General features: G+C 39.3%; 1 protein-coding gene across 10 annotated transcripts in view; it reads right to left on the bottom strand.

Moving 5' to 3' along the window:
* sipa1l1 (signal-induced proliferation-associated 1 like 1) overlaps nucleotides 1–19,978 on the bottom strand; it is a 415,651-nt gene that overhangs the window by 26,651 nt on the left and 369,022 nt on the right. For all 10 annotated transcript variants that reach the window (XM_087990088.1, XM_043698149.2, XM_043698153.2 and 7 more), the window contains one exon: nucleotides 18,201–18,431. In XM_087990088.1, coding sequence (XP_087846214.1) covers nucleotides 18,201–18,431 — 231 coding nt within the window. The remainder of the gene's footprint in view (nucleotides 1–18,200; nucleotides 18,432–19,978) is intronic.

Raw genomic sequence — 19,978 nt, 5'->3', positions numbered from 1 at the left:
GCTGTGGAGGCCAGACTTAGGCAGTTTTGATTCAGTACGTACAAATGGAGCTAGGGTAATAGATGACAGAATGATCAAGAACCAGAAGATAAAGGTTCAAACTGACTGACAAAAGAACCGGAGGAGACAATAAGAAAACTGTTACTACATAGTGAGTGATTAGCATCTGGAATACACTGCCTCAGACGGTGGAGGTGGAAAATTCAATCGTGGCTTTCAAAATGGAATTGGATAATGATTCAGAGAGTAAAGATTTACAAGGTTGCATGGAAATGGTAGGGAGTGGAAATTTCACACACACACACACACCCACCCCAACGATAAATGAGGAAGAGGAGGGTATTTATGGACTCTGCAAGAAGTAGGAAACTATTATAGATGTGGCTATTGGTGCCAGCATTGCAAGACTGGTTCCATGCTGTACGACGTTTTACATGTGTGTTCAAGGGCTGGGGGCAAGACCTAACTGGTTAGTGGGACAAATCCTGTGGTGGACAGAGGTTTGGCAAATTTATTTCTGTAAATTAGCTGACACTAGAACATGGCTGAGCAATATAGGCAGTAACCAATTAATGCTCCCAACTAATAACTCTTTCTATTTTGATTTTCCAATTTGTTCACTTTTGCTGCACTTTTTCCTGAAGTTGTACACAAATTGTAAGGGATGTAACAACTTACTGAAGAGTGAGAGATTTGATTCGTCATTCAATGTATTTTCTTTCCCACAACGATCTCATTGTTAAAAATGAAACTTAACAATACCCTGCACTTTCAGCTGTTCAAAGATCAGTAATGCTCTTAAGGTAATATGTGGAGCGTACTCTTACATAGAACTTGCAACGAACATGTATACATAACTTTTAAGTAAAAAAAATGTTCAGCCAGTTCTGAAATATATTATAAAGCACATTTGGTACCAAGTCACATCAAGAGATATTGCAGCAGATGACCAAATGCTAGGACAAAGAGGTAAGTATTCCTGAAGAGGTAAGATACCTGAAGAAATGGAGATGTTTATGGAGAACATAGAGCTTAGGTAGCTAAAGTTGCAGACGGCTATGGTGGAAAAGTTATAATCAGGGATACTCATGAGTGCACAATTAGAGAATAGCAGAGAGGGATGTTCAACTGTCAAGATTAGAATTTTAGAGAGGGACCAAGTTATGGAGGGATTAAAAAATTATGAGAATTTCCAAATTCATTAATCAATACCGTAATGTAGCTTAGCAATCACGGGATTACATAGGACTTAAGGCACAGAAATAAATCATTCATATCAACTAGTCCTGCCGGTGTATATTCTTCACTCAAGTCTTTTTTAATCTTTGCTCATCTAAATTCACCAGTCATCTATTCACTTTTTCAAATACTTCTATAGTTTCCCCTTAAATGCATCCATATTATATTCAGGTGAATGATGTGAGATTGAGTCTTGTGAAATGCATCAAAGTAAAAGCCTGCTTTCTCAATGCCATTCTTCAACCCTTCATCAAGCACCACTGAATGTAGGGACCAACCCTAGGATCTTGCAAGTCTATCAGAAAAGTCCTCTCTCTCCAGGCCTCCCATGTGATGACTCCCTCACCTCCTGCTGGTTGCATACTACTGGTGGTAGGTGAGGCTCTTAAGCAAGCATTAGCTACCTGCTTGAAGATTTCAATTAGTATATAGGTGAGAAGGCCTGTGTAGTCACCTTCCCACAGGGGACTATATTGGCTAGTGGCAGGAAGATGGCAAGGTTGCCACCCAAATCTTTCCATCCAATTAACTGCCCACTCCAACTCCAAAGCAAACATTGCGGTGATGGGGATTGGGTACTCTGCCCTATCTTTTTCTGCTCAATTCCTTGATTTATTTGCATTATTTCTTGCTGGGATCTCTCTTCCACTGTTCACTGTTTTGTAATCAACATGTAGTAGTTCCATTTATTTGCTGTCTTGTCTGCCCATATGGCTTCTACTTTGGTCTTACTGATAGCTATGTCCTTTTTTCTTCAAACATTATTATTGTAAGTACTCCAGTATGCTACTCCACCTCCCTTTAAATTTCCATATATTCTAAATCTATAATACCCTGCAATATATTATTCCTAGCTCTGATCATTTTTGTATGTTTCAGTAATGTCTATCATGATTGGATACCTCAGCTAGTGCAGGATTTGAACTCTCACTATTGGTATCACGTTGCATCGCAAGCCAGCCGTCCAGCCAACTGAGATAACTAACCCTGAAGGGCTCTCCTTCTAAACCTTTTCACTTAGAGGCATGGTGGCCCTCAGATAAAATTCACCACCAGTCACCTCTCTCTAACAAGAGTGCAGCCCTTTGGTCTGGTAGGGCTACCTGCCTACCTGCTCTTTAAAATATGATTGGTTCCTCCAAGTGCATGCTTGGTTCCAGCTCCTGTGTTTTGTTGCAGGCAAGGGGAGAAATGTTGTACAGACAACGTAACTTTGATCTCTTTTCACTTTACAGTTTAAGCATCTTTTTAAGATTCCTATTTCAGCGTCCAATGAAAATGAATATTTCTAGACTTCTTACCATGGATTAATTCTCCAGGTACATGCTCCAATGCCAAATTTCACATGGTTCAGTCAACAATCCAAAGATTATCAGTTCTGCATTTTAGCTTAGAGACCAAGTCCTGAAGTTCCTTCATCAGGAACTCATCCCTATTACTACTTACATTGCTTTTTCCAACTTAGGCCATAACAACTGAACTTACTAGCTTTACACCTGCCATTAAATGCATTTTGACATTCTCATTAGATTAGATTAGATTAGATTAGTTACAGTGTGGAAACAGGCCCTTCGGCCCAACAAGTCCACACCGACCCGCCGAAGCGCAAACCACCCGTACCTCTACATTTACCCCTTACCTAACACTACGGACAATTTAGCATGGCCAATTCACCTGACCTGCACATCTTTGGACTGTGGGAGGAAACCGGAGCACCCGGAGGAAACCCACGCAGACACGGGGAGAATGTGCAAACTCCACACAGTCAGTCGCCTGAAGCGGGAATTGAACCCGGGTCTCTGGCGTGTGAGGCAGCAGTGCTAACCACTGTGCCACCGTGCCGCCCAAATTCTTCCCCCAATTTTGCTGTCTTTATTACTTAGACATTTTTATTCTGCTCCTCCCTGTCCAGGCAGACTCTAAGCCACTTGCATTGATTTGCATTATGGCCATCCTCCTCAAAGTCTTTCTCCCTCATATCTGTCCAACAGGTCTAGTATCTCAGGACTTTCTTCACAAACTCAGGATTATGTATGAATGGAACTTTATGCAAGTAAGGACATGGGCAGCAAGCATTTGGGTGACCTAAGGTTATCAGGAGGCAGAGCTTGGGTGGTCAACTGTTTGTCAAGTCTCAAAGTAACAAATGGATGATGGATTCAACAATGTATGATCTGAGATGGGATAGATTAAGCATATTCTGAAGGTGAAAGTAGGCAAAATAATCTGTTACAAATTGGACAAAGCACTGTGTGCAAAATTTTGAAGTTACTTAATTTACAGACTCTTGATTTCAGTATGTGTCTACTAATCCAAGATTATCTCACCTTTCTAGAACATTGGTGTCACCATCATTAAAATATTTTGAAAGTAACTTTCACCCACAGTGAAGATTCCCAGACTATTCCCTATTTCAGTAACTTAACCATCAGATCTCAAAGAGGAACGGGGGTTGGTGGGGGTTTGGAAGTAGTGAAACAAGTGTAGGAAAAGTCAGGTCTCTTGTCCCAGATGAGGAGCACAGTCAGCTACATGGGGAGAGGAGAATGCTGAGGGGGACTGGTTAGAAGATTTGCCTCATTTATATGACGCTGTCCCATGAGGTTATGCCATCCAACTCTCATCCCTCACTTCCTACTCACTTCCATGGCCGCTTAAAACCTTTATGCCAATCATGGACAAACTTCAGGAGCCATATTCAGTTGGAAGGGAAAAGAAAACTTTAATTCATACAACCCACTCAATCGTTTAAAATTTAAAATGATTAATATGTTTCTACAAAACCTTTTAGACTAAACCCAGGTCAAAAGTAAGCTAATTCTTTAATAATTCTTTAAATTATCAATCAAACCATGAATCCAGAAATCCCTGTCAAACGATCCTAACTTTTGAAACTCAGCTAAACTTCGTAAGGACATGATAGTCCTTCAGGAAATGTCAACCAATCTATTTAAATGGATTTTTTTTCTACTTTACCTCAATCAAAGCAAAATTACTAAATTCTAAGTTCCCTCTTATTGGAACCATGATCCATTTCATCCCCTTTCACCTACAGGCAAAAATCAGATCTGTCAGAAATACGTCAGCAGGACTTCCCACAATTTTGAAGGTTAAGGGAGTCTCCTGTGAAAATCTGGTCCTTTATTTAAGATTTTCTCAGCCGCCTGAGCAAAGGGTGCTTTCCTGACATGTTTTGGGTTCTTCTAGCAGCGGATTTTTTTTTTGTTATCTACGCTATCATGTTCTGCAATTCTCAAATCAATTATTTCATCCCTAATCTTCAATATTTGAGTTAGTACAATCATTCCTCATAATTTATCTCCTAGCCTCAGCAACATTATAGCAAATCTATGCAGCAACTTTTCCAATATCTCCTTCTTCAATTATGCTGCCAGAACTGAACTGAACAGAACAACATAGGTTAAACAGCTTATATAGAGTTTCCTGGAACTGTAACACAACTATTCACAAGACCACCAACATTCCACTTGCCTATTATTTTGTGCCCACACATTAGCTTTTAGTGATATTGAATCTCTCTACTCCTTCTCAGGTCATGGTTTCCTCATAATTTAGAAAATACTCTTACCTATCTTTCTTGGATCCATAGTGGATCATCTCACACATTCCCACCTCAAAGTTTAGTGTTTAGTTCAAAATACCATCCTTATGTGAGATTAATCAGACAAGGGAGGGAGACATAAAGCAAGAAACTACAAGACAGTTGCTTAACATCGGTCTTAATTAAGATGTGAAAATCTATTATTAGGAAATTATAGCAGGACACTCGGTAATCAGGCAGAGTCTACCCAGTTTGGTAAAGGCAAAATCATGCTTAAATAAATTTATTGGAGTTTTGGAGAACGTAATATTAGCTGTGGATAAAGCAAAACTGGTGGATGTTAAGTGAGTGGGAAAGGATATGGCAAATGACAGTGTGGGAAAATGTGAAATTGTTAATGTTGGCAGAAAGAATAAATAAAAATGATCTCAATGGTGAGAGATTGCAGAGCCCTGACTTGCAAAAGGATCTAGGTGTCCTAGTGCATTAATCACAAGCATTAGAGTGTAGGTGCAGCAAATAATTGGGAAAACTAATAATATGTTATCAAATATTGCGACGGGAATGAAGTTTAAAAAAAAAGCAAGGCGATGCTTCAGTTAGATTAGATTAGATTACTTACAGTGTGGAAACAGGCCCTTCGGCCCAACAAGTCCATACCGCCCCGCCGAAGCGCAACCCACCCATACCCCTACATGTACCCCTTACCAAACACTACGGGCAATTTAGCATGGCCAATTCACCTGACCCGCACATCTTTGGACTGTGGGAGGAAACCGGAGCACCCGAAGGAAACCCATGCAGACATGGGGAGAACTTGCAAACTCCACACAGTCAGTCGCCTGAGGCGGGAATTGAATCCGGGTCTCTGGCGCTGTGAGGAAGCAGTGCTAACCACTGTGCCACCATGCCGCCCAGTTATCCTGTGACTACATCTGAAATCTGTTTACAGTACTGGTCACCTTCTTAAAGGCAAGATGCAAACATTTTGGTCATCTCTTCCTTCTCGCCTGCCAAGTTTTGATGTTTGCTTCATTTCTTTTTTATGAAGATTGTAAAGGTTAAAAATTGTGTCAGGTAATTAGCCTTATGGTAAATCGTCAACGTTAACAAGTCTGAGCATCTTGTCGCATACATTGTTATTAGGGCATTTTATATAAATTCAAGCCAAGTACAATCTAAGACGTTTGCATGTTGCTAAGTTGAAAACAACCATCACACGAAGGATATTACTAAGCTAGAGAGGGTTCAAGAGAATTTACCAGGAGGTTGCCAAGTATGGAAGGTTTGCGTTATAAGCAAAGGCTATAAAGGCTGGGATTTTTTTCACTGAAGCGTAGGAGATGGAGAGGCAACACTATATTAAAGTAATAAGGGGTATAGATAGAGTTTATGGTGTTGTCTTTCAAGACATGGGGGCACATTTTTAAGGTGAGAGGAGAGAGATTTAAATAAGACAGGAGGAATTTTTTTTTTTACACTGAGGTGGCTCACATGTAGAATGAGTTTCCTGAGGAAATGATGGATGTGGGCATAATTACTACATTTAAAAAAATTGGATAAGTACACGAATAGAAAAGGTTTGGAGGGATATGGGCCAGGAGCAGTTTAGTTTGGGTTTGTTTAACATGGACTAGTTGGACCTATAACTATAACACTGCAGGCAGAACAAAAAAAGATTCATCAGCTTAATCCTGGAAAGTGTGGGATTTCTTATGAGGACTAGTTTGACAGGCTAGTTTGTAATGGCTGGACGTTAGAAGAGTAAGAGATGACTTGATTGAAATATAAAAGATCCTGAGGGGCCTTGACAAGTTGGATTTGCAGTGGATGTTTCCTCTTATGGGAGAGTCTTGAACTGAGATCACTGTTTAAATATAAGGGCTGCCTATTTAAAACATAGATTAGGTAAAACATTTTATTGCAGAGATCATGAGTTTGTGGAATTCGTTCCCTGATAATGCAGTAGAAACACAATCTTTAAATATTTCTAAGAAAAATGTGAATAGATTCTTTTTAAACAGGTGGCAACTTTTTCACACATAGGGTGGTGTGTGTATGGAATGACCTGCCAAAGGAAGGGGAGGCTGGGACAATTACAACATTTAAAATATGGGTGGGTATTATGAATAGGAAGGATTTGGAGGAATATGGGCCAAATGGAGGCAAATGGAACTAGATTAATTTAGGATATCTGGTCAGTATGAACGAGTTAGACCAAAGGATCTGTTTCTATGCTGTATATCGCTATGACTCTACGACTCTACGCAGGTGAAAAGTCATCACAGGTGGGCAGGAATATAGAGTTGAGGTTAAAATCAGAAGAGCCAAATGCAAGGTTCAAGGGGCTGAACAGTCTACTACGGATCTTTACATGTTTGTATTTTTATCACAGAGTCATAGAACCATACAGACGTACAGCATGGAAACTTACCCTTTGGTCCAACTCATCCACACCAACCAGATGTTCAAACCTCATCTAGTCCCATTTGCCGGCACCTGGCCCACATCCCTCTAAACCCTTCCCATTCATATATCCATCCAGATGCCTTTTAGATGTTGTAATTGTACCAGCGTCCATGACTTCCTCTGGCAGCTCATTTCCTCTGCGTGAAATAGTTGCCCCTTTGGTCCCTTTTAAAAAATATTTTTCCCTCTCACCCTAAACCTATGCCCCCTAGTTCTGGACTCTTCCACCCCAGCAAAAATATATTGTTAAAAATAATTTTTTAACCCTTCAACATTCCAATGTTGTGTATCCAAAAATGTACTTTACACTTTCACATTGATTAACATTTTCTCACCGAGAGAGATTCAACAGGACTTGCTAGTGTCATGCATGATGACTCACATTCTTGACTTCGCTTTGATGAGCTAGCTGTACTTCCCAATAGAAATGCAAAGCATAGGAAGCATGATACCATCTGACATTTAACCAGACAATATGTAGGCACAAGTTTCACAGAATAGTTATACATACAGGTGATTAGAGTTTCCATAAAGTAGATACAAATGGATGAAATTCAACCTAGTCATCCATGACTAGTAAATGCACACATTTACAACTGCACAAAACTGTTATCTCATCTGCAACCATACACATAGCAAAACTTTAAAAAGAGAAATGTGCGAGGTTGACTGCATAGAGACCAGTATATTAAAATTTTAGTACTAAATTATAAATGAACAATTGAACCCTTGTGCTGTAGCACGTTTTTGTTCCTCTGCATGTAAGTCACAAACTACCTGTGAGCTTGTTTAAAAATTTCAAGTAATTAATCACAAACTTGCATATTGATAGCATACACACCATTTTTATGAATCTGCTATCTCTTGCACAATGATTTGATAATGTATATCTCAAAAGCTGATGACACTGCATTGTTAACTCTCTTCCTCACATTTTGAAAATGCTTGGACAAAACTACCATGCAAGCAAAATTCCTGACAATCCATTGAATTATGTCAATATTATACTCATGTATTTAGCAAGGTTGATATGTTATTCCCATCTATTGCTGATAGCAATAGGATTCAACTGTGCTGAAGTGAAAAAAAATTCATGAAAAATGCTCCACACTCCACAATGGAGTGGTTTGAAGTGCAGTCACTTCTGTAATGCAGGAGATGCAGTAGTCGCACAACTCCCACAATGCAAAAATGATCAGATAACCTGCTTTTGTGATTTGAATGAGAGAGAAATATTTGACAAAATACTGGGGATAGGTTAAATAAAATGAGGAACTGTGGATGTTGGGAATCTGAAAGAACAGAAATTGCTGGAGATTGTCAGCCAGGCTGGTATCTATACACAGAAAGCAGAGAGTTAATGTTTCAAGTCCAGCTAAAAACAAACAATAATTGGAAGCATAAATTCAAGTCCTAAGCATGTATGATATCTGGATTGTATATAATTTATACAAGTAGTAATTGCATATAATTCATTTCAGCATATATTATGAAGTTGAAGGCATATACTGTACCTTTAACAGAGAGTGAATACTGTTCTGCACTGAGGGGTTACAAGAACAGTCTCAGGGTGCATTGGAAAATTGAAAATAGCTAACATTTGGCTGTAAAATAGATACCTGAGTTGGTTGCGGTTATAAAAATAATTCAAATTTAACCAGTTTAAATTATGCCCCAGGATACTAAAACCCAATCGAATTTGAATTTATTATTTTGTCAACATCAAACCAATGAGACGATTCGATGTTGGAGATATAAAAAAGGCAGGCATTTTGAAAATTGGATAGAGCAACTGCCATCAAGACAGACCCAAGAAATTAGGAACACTCTCTATTAAAGGTACCTTTTCATATGAAACATCTCTCTATTAAAGGTACCTTTTCATATGAAACATCTTCACAGTAAAATGAAAGAAAATGACCCAGGCAGATATTCAGCCAGAAGAAGAAAGACATAGAAAACGACAGCCGCAGTATGGTTTTGAAATTAAGTTGATGTAATTTTAATAAGTGTTTTATGGGAACAGTATATTATTGAGGTGGAGGCAGATAATAAGCAGTTAAGAGAAAAGGGGGCTTAGAATTGTGAATAGTCAGTTAGTGTTCATTTTTAGAGTTAGAGTTAAAGAATAAATTGATTTTATTTTCTTTAAATAGTGGAATTTGGGTGTTCTCTGTCATTCATATTTTAGCAGATTATGAGGCGAGGAGCGCTTTTCTGGGTGTTTGGTTTAATTAACAGAAGGGCTCAACACCATGTTGTAACACATACTATACATGTAACTTAAAGGGATAATCCAAAAGTATTCCAAAAAAATCAAGAATGTATTTGATCTGCTATTTAAGATTGCTTCACACTCCTTCATTCTTTCTTTTGTCATAGAATAGAATTTGTAAGGATCCTGTTAAACGATAAAACATAAAAGTACTTACAGTTTAGAATTTACACATAGTAATTTAGCTGCATATGTATGCGTAGATTTTTAAATCACAGTGGTCAGCATGTTTCCTGAATGCCTTGGAAAAAGAGGAGTGGCTGATCCTTCTGGTTCGTCTCCTGAACAGACTGTCAAGTCATTTGGCAAAATACGTCATCACCAAAATTTTCAAACAAGCAACACGATTCAGCTTTGCTGATGGTGAGGAGGACATTCCCTCTCAGATTATTCATGCAGAATCTGTGCTCTATGCCCAGAGATGCAAACAGAGACAAAATTCAACTGCTGCTGAAAGACTTACAATTCAATAAAAGATGCATTTTGGTCATTGATCGAGTGTTGATGATCAATACATTCCAAAGTCTAGGACTATATGCTGAGGTATGCACTAAAGCTTAGGGCAACACTGCAAAGATGCTATCAGTGAAAAGCCACTCTGAGGCCTTTCAACCATCGGGCATTGAAGAATGACAACTTATACAACCCTTCAGACTGTAAACTTGTCAGTAAATGCATATAATAAAACGTCAAACGTTGGAATTCAGTTGCAACACTTAAGATTAGATTACATTACAGTGTGGAAACAGGCCCTTCGGCCCAACAAGTCCACACCGACCCGCCGAAGCGAAACCCACCCATACCCCTACATTTACCCCTTACCTAACACTACGGGCAATTTAGCATGGCCAATTCACCTGACCCTGCACATCTTTTGGACTGTGGGAGGAAACCGGAGCACCCGGAGGAAACCCACGCAGACACGGGGAGAACGTGCAAACTCCACACAGTCAGTCGCCTGAGGCGGGAATTGAACCCGGGTCTCAGGCGCGGGTTCAACTTAAGATTGCAACATGATCAGAAGACAAAAATGGTCATATATTGTATTTTCTATAACGTCCAATTTAAAATGTACTTTGAGCTTTTTTAAAATAAAGAATATTTTGCAAAGACTAAATCATTATGTACTGGGGTTCCATCTCTAAAACCACACTCTCTTTCCCATTCTAGTACCAGAGTCAGGCAGTATTATGCAAATTCTGTCTAAGAGTAACTCAGGTCAAAGATTCAGTTATGGGTATATTGGATAGTACACAGAACTTGGAAGACATCAGAGCACAGAAGCAACTCTTTCTCTTGCTGTAGAAAAGATGTCTGATACAACAATTCATCAATGTAGAAGTATGTTTAATAGAATATTAATAGACATTTGCTTTGACATATAATAGCACCAATTTATTAGCTGAAGTTGCCAAGTTTTGACAACAGTAAAAGAAAAGCACTCTTTCTTTTATATAGTTAACGGGCCACTGTTGATGCATAAGCTCTTTCATTTTTCTTGAAACTGATCCTGTTTATTAGCTTTACTAATTATGCAACTTTCTGGATACAGAAGTTTATTATGGATTATAAAACTTATGATCCTTTGTGATCCAAATTTATCCAGGTACATCCAGTGCAAACATGTTTGTTTTTACTAAACAGGTTACAATTCTTAGCACAGTAATATTTACACCATTAATTCTGGATTAATTCTTTGGCAAAGAGTTGCTTAAGACAAAAGGAGTTGGTTGATTGCGGAATGTTCTGTTGCTGCATGATATAAAAGTAAACACATTCTAAGGGATTCAACTTCCCTCATTAGCTAATATTGAGAATATTGACAAAACAATCAGTTGCAGCAATGCTAAAGTATTTTACTCATGATCAGGGTTAACTGATAGTCATACTACATTGGTTGATCTCTGGAGAGCAGTTTTTAGCGGGGAGGCAGGTACTGAAATTAGGAAATCACAGCTCATATTGAGCAGTCAAATGAATTGATACTTGTTCTGAGTATTAAAATAAGTTCTCATTTTCAAAATGAAAGTTTAACCAAGTTTACCTTTTTGCTACCAGCTCTTAAAATGAGAGCAGTTTTATCATTAAAATTTTAAGTACATGATTACATCCATAGTAAAATATATCATTAGACAAAGAAAGAGGCAACTCTTCAATTTTTTTTTTGTTACAGTTGTTAGAACTTAACTAAATTCTTTTTTTTAATCCTTCATCCAGAATTTGTCTGTCATGCAATTGAGAATGTTCTAGCAAGGTCAGCATTTCATGCCCATTTTCCTTGATATAGTGTGGTTTACCATATCAATGTTTCCCAGTCTTTTCAGTAACAGAGCATACTTCAATGAGATAAACAATTCCACAGCACACCCAATTTTTCACATCATTTTAACTTTACCTTTTGGCCACGTGTGTTTAGCATGTTCACATGTTAGAATTAAAGCCATGCTATCAGAAAAGATATAAATCAACAAGTAATATGAATATGTAAAAAAAAACAATTATGGTCAACTTTAATCTTCTTATTGATTGGGTCAATCAAGTTGGGAAAGATAGTTATGACAACAAATTCATAGAGTGCATTAGGGATACTTTCCTAGTGCAATGTGTTATGGAACTGACCAAGGCGGCTATCCTGGATCTGGTAACTGGCAATGAGACAGATTTAATAAATGACCTCAAAGATCCCAAGGAAGTAGTGATCATGACATGATAGAATTTAATAATCAGTTTGAAAATGAGAATCTTTAGTCAGAAACAAATGATGCTCAAGTGTAAATAAAGGTCATTATAATGAAACGAGGATATAGTTAGCTGAAGTGGACTGGGCAGAAAGACTGTAAGCAAACAGTGGTAGATGTAAGAAAGTAATTCATGACTCTCAGCAAAAACATATCCCAATAAGGAGGAAAGATTCCAAGAGTGGGATAAACCAACCATGGCTAACCAAGGAAACTAAGGAGAGTATAAAGTTGAAGGAACAAGCATAAGGAAGCAAAAGCCACTGACAGTCCCGAAGACTGGGATAAATTCAGAAGCCAGCAAAAGATAACAAAATATCAAAATAAATAACTTACGAGGGCAACTTGTGAAGAATATAAAAATTTGCAACAGGAGCTTTTTTAAATACATGAAAGGAAGAGCGAGGTCAAGTGAACATAGGTCTCATAAAAATATGATGAGAAAAATAGTTTGCACCAGTCTTTACAGTGAAGATTCTTTGAACATCTTACTCATTCTAGAGAATATAGGCGAGGAATTAAGTACCATCACCAACACTGGAGAGGTAGTATTAGACAAACGAAAGGGACGAAAGCAGATAAGTCCGCTGACCCTTGATGGTTTGCATCCGAGGACCCTGAAAGAAGTCCTTAGAGATAGTGGATGCATTGGTTGTAATTTTGCAAAACTCACTGGATTCTGTAAAAGTACCAGAGGATTGGAAAACTGCTAATGTGCTAATTATTAAGGATGTAATAGCAGAAAATTTAGAAAATAATCATCTCATCAAGCAGAGTCAGCATGGCTTCATGAAAGGGAAAGCACGTCTGATAAAATAATTAAAGTTTTTTGAGGAAATCTCAAGCTGAATTGGGAACCAGTAGATGTGTTGACTTCCTGAACGCGCTCAACAAGGTACTTCACAAAAAGGAAAAAGTGAGGACTGCAGATGCTGGAGATCAGAGCTGAAAAATGTGTTGCTGGAAATGCGCAGCAGGTCAGGCAGTATCCAAGGAGCAGGAGAATCGACGTTTCGGGCATAAGCCCTTCTTCAGGAATGAGGAAGGTGTGCCAAGCAGGCTAAGATGAAAGGTAGGGAGGAGGGACTTGGGGGAGGGGTGTTAGGAATGCAATAGGTGGAAGGAGGTTAAGGTGAGGGTGATAGGCCGGAGAGAGGGTGGGGGCGGAGAGGTCAGGAAGAAGATTGCAGGTCAAGAAGGCGGTGCTGAGTCCGAGGGTTGGGACTGAGATAAGGTGGGCGGAGGGGAAATGAGGAAGCTGGAGAAATCTGCATTCATCCCTTGTGGTTGGAGGGTTCCTAGGTGGAAGATGAGGCGCTCTTCCTCCAGGCGTCGTGTTGCCATGGCCTGGCGATGGTTGCGGCCAAGGACCTGCATGTCCTTGGCGGAGTGGGAGGGGTAGTCAGACCCAACCACCAAGGATATATTTCCCTCCCCTCCCCTACCAGCGTTCCGGAAAGACCACTCCCTCCACGACTCCGTCAGGTACACCCCCCCCACCAACCCAACCTACACTCCCGGCACTTTCCCCTGCAAGCGCAAGAAATGCAAAACTTACGCCCACACCTCCCCCCTCACTTCCCTCCAAGGCCCCAAGGGATCCTTCCATATCCGTCACAAATTCACCTGCACCTCCACACACATCATTTACTGCATCCGCTGCACCCGATGTGGCCTCCTCTACATTGGGGAGACAGGCCGCCTACTTGCGGAACGTTTCAGAGAACACCTCTGGGACACCCGCACCAACCGCCCCAACCGTCCCGTGGCTGAATACTTTAACTCCCCCTCCCACTCTGCCAAGGACATGCAGTCCTTGGCCTCCTCCATCGTCAGACTATGGCAACAAGACGCCTGGAGGAAGAGCGCCTCATCTTCCGCCTAGGAACCCTCCAACCACAAGGGATGAATGCAGATTTCTCCAGCTTCCTCATTTCCTCTCCCCCCACCTTATCTCAGTCCCAACCCTCTAACTCAGCACTGTTTTCTTGACCTGTAATTTTCTTCCCGACCCCTCTGCCCCCACCCCCTCTCCGGCCTATCACTCTCACCTTAACCTCCTTCCACCTATCGCATTCCCAATGCCCCTCCCCCAAGTCCCTCCTCCCTATCTTTTATCCTTAGCCTGCTTGGCACACCTTCCTCATTCCTGAAGAAGGGCTTATGCCCGAAACGTCGATTCTCCTGCTCCTTGGATTCTGCCTGACCTGCTGCGCTTTTCCAGCAACGCACATTTTTCAGCTACTTCACAAAAGGTAAGTCTTAAGATAAGAGTCCAGAGTGTTCGAGATAGTACATTGGTGTGGATAGACAATTGACTTATGGACAGGAAACAGAGTTTCCTTAAGGCACAGAACCTATAAAGTGTTCTTTTGCAGGGTGACAAACTGTAATCAGTGGGGATCAGTGCTGGGATCACATCTGTTTATAACATACACTAATGATTTGGAGGAAAGAAACAAATACATAGTAGCCAAATTTGCTGACGACACAAAAATAGGTGGAAAAGCAAGTTGTGAGACACAAACAGTTTAGATTAGATTAGATTAGATTACTTACAGTATGGAAATAGGCCCTTCGACCCAACAAGTCCACACCGACCCTCCAAAGAACAACCCACCCAGACCCATTCCCCTACATTTACCTCTTCACCTAACACTACGGGCAATTTAGCATGGCCAATTCACCTAATCTGCACATTTTTGGACTGTGGGAGGAAACCGGAGCACCCGGAGGAAACCCATGCAGACACGGAGAGAATGTGCAAACTCCACACAGACAGTTGCCTGAGGTGAGAATTGAACTCGGGTCCCTGGCGCTGTGAAGCTGCAGTGCTAACCACTGTGCCACCGTGCTGCCGCAAACCTTAGAGAGAGACATTGATAGGTCAAGCAAGTGGGCTATAAGTTGGCAAACGGAGTATAATGTGAAATTATTCATTTTGGAATGGAGAATGAAAGAACAGTACTTTTTAAATGGAGAAAAGCTTCAGAAAGCTGCAATGAAAAGGGGTTTCTGAGGCATTTCTGCACAAAATACAAAGCGAGCACACAGGTGCAGCAGGTAATCAAAAAGACTAACTGATTATTGGTTCTTATTTCAAGGAGGTTTTAAGGTACAAGAATAGGGAAGCTTTACTACAACTGTACACAGTGAAATCACATCTGGAGCATTTTGGTCCCTTTACTTAAGGAAAAGTATTTTTTCACTGAAGGCAGTTCAGAGAAGGTTCACCAGGATGAATCCTGCTATGGAGGGACTGTCTTACAAACAAAGGTGAAACATGTGGGACATTTTACTCAATGCAGAATAGAAAAATAAGAAGTGAGCTCATTGGAACATATAGGATTCTTAAGAGTCATGACAGGTAAATGCTAATATGGGAGAATCTAAGACCAGAAGGCATTGTCTCAGAATAAAGAGGTGTCAATTTATGATGGAGATGAGGATGAATTTCTTCTCTCAGGGGTTAAGAGTCTTTGGAACTCGTTCCCACAGAGCGCTGTGGGGACAGAGTTCTTGTGTATTTTTAAGGCAGAGATGGATCCTTGATTGGGGAATCAGGGTTACAGGGAAAATGCAGGAAAGTGAACATGAGGAATGTCAGATCAGCTATGATCCTTGAACATCTATGATCCTTGAACAGCCTCAATGGACTGCTCAGCCTACTCCTGTTACTATTTCTTATGGTCTTAAAAGACTGATATCATGTATTTAATTTGATGATTAATTTTCATGAACTTTACGAATTATAATTTTGTTGAATATTGTTTACAATAAAATAATTTTTGTTTTACATTGATTTTTCACAACCTTTGTACAAAGTTTCACAACACATTGACAGTTCTCACAGCTGAAAACTGTATCCGACATTTCAGAGTCAATCAAGTCAACTGTGGATCTCGAACCACATGTAGGCAGGACTGTGTAAGCATAAAATATTTTCTTCTCCAAGGAAAGCTGCTATTACTGATACTAACTTTATATTCCAAAATGCTTTATTAATTGAGTTTAAGGTTCTGTAGCAGCTATGGTAGGATTTTAACCCATGTTACTATGACATTCACCTGGGCTTCTAGATGACTAAACTAGTGACATCATCATGATAGCAACGTTTTCCCCACTACTGTAAAGTGTGCATGTGGGGTAGAAACATGGATATATAAAGAAGGCAGAATACTTATGAGTTGATAGCCAGATATCTAAATGTTGGTGATTTTCCCAAAACACTTTTATTTACACCTAATTTAAGCAGCTGCCAGTCGTTAAGTAAAATGCCTTGATGTCATTCACAAATCACACTATGAAGCCCATGCATCAAACTGGTTACACTACGATCAACACATCAAACAGAGTCACACTGATGTCCCAAAGACTAGATGACACTTCTTGATAAGGGAAGTGTTTGTTGCTGTGAGAATGTTTTTCCAAGGAACATAATCAACCACCTGACAATCCACCAGAGATATAAAAAGCAACTGTGGGAAATTTCATTTTAAAAGAAAAATAAAAGAAGAACCTATAATACTGAAGTTTCTAGATTTTAAAAAAAATCTAAATGCCAAGGAGATTTTCCAAATCTGCAAATTTCATAGCTGCGATAAAGCTGGAACTCTCTGTAAAGAGCATTGCATTGACAAAAAGAATAAAAGGAGGCAGATTTCATTAGACATCAACAAATGTACAGCAATCTTTTCTATTCTCATTCATCAGGATAATATGAAAAGACTGTCTCTGAGGTGTCTGGTATGTGGCAATACAGCCTCATAGCATTGCCAACAAAAACAACGCAGGTGCAGGCACGGCATACAGTAGATTCTGTTAATCTACACCAACAGCAGCTTTGGAATTTAGGTTGGATTTCAATGCTTTATAGTAATGGAACAGAGGGGAACTGGAAGCAGAAAGAAAGTGGAAGGAATAAGCATCTTTATTCTTACAGTGTGCTCTGGTACATTTTAAATGAGGTTTAAAGTTTATTCCACAAGAAGACTGTTTGCAGTTGTTGGAAGCAGTTCCACAATTTTTTTACATAATTTTCCCACATTGTTGCAGGAAAGCTAACTTCTTATCTTTTTAATAAGGTACACTAAATAAAATGCATCATAAAACACCAAGACCAACAACAAAAGTGAAAAACTACTTCAAGAGTGTGATGAACAATGAGCAAGACAACAAAGGGGATAAAATAATAGAAAGTTCTTCACACTGTGACCAAAAGTAGGTAAAATTCCTTACTACTTCTTCAGAATACTGGATCTAGGAATCAGAAGAGGCAGAAGAATGATAGTTTTTTGAAAAATCTATAAGTGAGGCTACAAAGCCAAAGGACCTCCACTTCCATGCTAATTTTGTGATAGTCTCATAGCAAAGTATCCTATTTCCTTCAACTCTCAAACTAGGAAGTAAAGATGCTTTAAAGAATAAGAGAGCCTAAAACAAGGAAGAAAATTTTTCCACAAATAATCCACTAAATTGATTGCTAATATTACAGTGAAATTGTGTGTGTCAACTATTGGTGCCTAATACTCAGTTACATAACACAGAGAACCCTGTTTCGAGAATGTAAGATTTCATTTATATCATATGATTTAGTGTGTCATTGAATCTGGTTGTAACAGTTAATTCATACAAATAAATGGTCATGGCTGTTGCTTCATGTGCTTAAGACAAGCAGGTCACAAATATATTTTATCTGGCATCAGAACACACATCTTGCACAATTACACTCATCTGAACCAACCATTTCTCCTTTTGTTGATTCCAAAATTCTTTTAGGAAATCAGCAAAAGAGAGAAAAACGGGGATAGGGATCCCAATGACTGGTAGTCTTCAGGTACATGCAGCATTAGCCTGGTGATATAGTGTGGGTTAGGAGAAAAAGAACACTTCAGGAAGTTAGAACCTGGAATCTTACTTTCTTGTATCCACAAATCCCACAGAGTTAATGGTAGTTCCTTCAGGCTTTTTCCAGCCTATTAGGTATTTGCTAGTAGCTCCTTGACGGGGATAAAACGTCCTGGGTCCAGATGCTGAAGATGAGTGAAGAGAAGACTGCGGTGAAGGAGTGGGACGAATTTCATCATGAGGTGAACTCTTACTACGTGTGAAGACTACTGGACTTATGGAATGTCTTGAACTCAGAGTACTAGAGGAAAAGGAAATAAATACCTTATTACAAAGAATAAATAAATAAATAACTCAAACTAATATGCACCTCGTTGTGGTTCTGTTCGCTGAGCTGGGAATTTGTGTTGCAGACGTTTCGTCCCCTGTCTAGGTGATATCCTCAGTGGCTTTGTGGTGAATTCTCCGTTCGGTGTTCTCTGTACCATCACATCTAGGAATGGGAGTTGGTTGTCCTTTTCTTCCTCTCTAGTGAATTGGATTCCTGTAAGTGTGGCGTTGATGATCCGGTGTGAGTTCTCTATTTCTGTGTTTTTATTTTAGGATGTCACCTAGACAGGGGACGAAATGTCTGCAACACAAATTCCCAGCTCAGCGAACAGAACCACAACAACGAGCACTAAAGCTACAAATCTTCTCACAAACTTTAATAAGCACCACATTGCCAAAATTGTTAGACCAAACAAAATGACTGAAATATCAACAGCGGTCGATATTAAAATAAATAATTGATTTTCAAATTATGAGGTTGAATTGAACTGAATTGCTAATTACTGATCATTTTTGTTTCTTGACGCAAATATAGCATTTAAAGGATCTGCACGATGTGGAACCAATAGTGGAAATTGTTAGAGATCAGCAGGAGAAAGGTCTCCTGCCCCATCTTTTCTACAAATTTACTGAGATGGACATTTGGAAGAAGCGAAGGGGCCAAAGACTGGAAAGTTCTTCTGCTAGAGCTGGAAGAGATAGGGAAGGCTGTGGCTATTAAAAAAACATGATAATTCAAAGATGACACAATGGAGTTAGGTTAGGAGAGCAACCTAGGTAAACAAATATTATGATAGGTAAGTAGATTTGCTGCGGGTTATTAATCAACAGATTTCTGGCAATGGCTTTTACATTTCTTCTGTCAGGTTTCTGATAAAAACATGTCCATATGTAAAAATTTCCATTTCAGTTTCAGATTCTTAAAATTCATGACAATCATATTAATGTACTCAAAGCAACATGTTTTAACAGAAGAGTTAACCCTTGTAATGTAAATGATATACACATACTGAACATCAACAATATATTCATGAAAAACATCCGGCATTGTGTGGCAGGAACATTCTGATGTCAACATGCCTGCTCAATGTATTCTGCAATGTTATAATTGGCATTCCAGGATGATGATCTTCAACCACAGCCATCTGTTCACCAGAATAGGATATCGACTGGAATGGAATCCAATAATCAATGAGAAATATCTTCTATTTTATTTAAAGGTTTTAAAACACTCACTACTCTAAATTTCTGGAACATTTTCTGTTGGGATAAAAAAAAAACAGTAGACTGCAATCTTTGTAATGGTTTTGTGGATAATATAGTGCAGCACAGAGTAATGCAGGTCAAAAAGGCTATGCTTCCTTTTAGGCTCCAAGCCAAACTCTAATGAGGCGAGATAATTAGCTTTAATGTTCCCAGGCTCAGAATGAAGGAAGTTTAAAAAATAGTTATCCCTTTGGTCATCGCTTCTGATTGCTGTACATGTCACCTTATGGATGTGTTGCATACAGATGTTCA

The sequence above is a fragment of the Chiloscyllium plagiosum genome, unplaced genomic scaffold (genome assembly GCF_037043375.1).
Source record: "Chiloscyllium plagiosum isolate Xiang-an unplaced genomic scaffold, Cpla_swu_hap1 HiC_scaffold_8, whole genome shotgun sequence".
NCBI classification, from domain to species: Eukaryota; Metazoa; Chordata; class Chondrichthyes; order Orectolobiformes; family Hemiscylliidae; genus Chiloscyllium; species Chiloscyllium plagiosum.
Note: the sequence above shows the minus strand (reverse complement) of the source record. Positions and strands in the feature narration are given on the sequence as shown.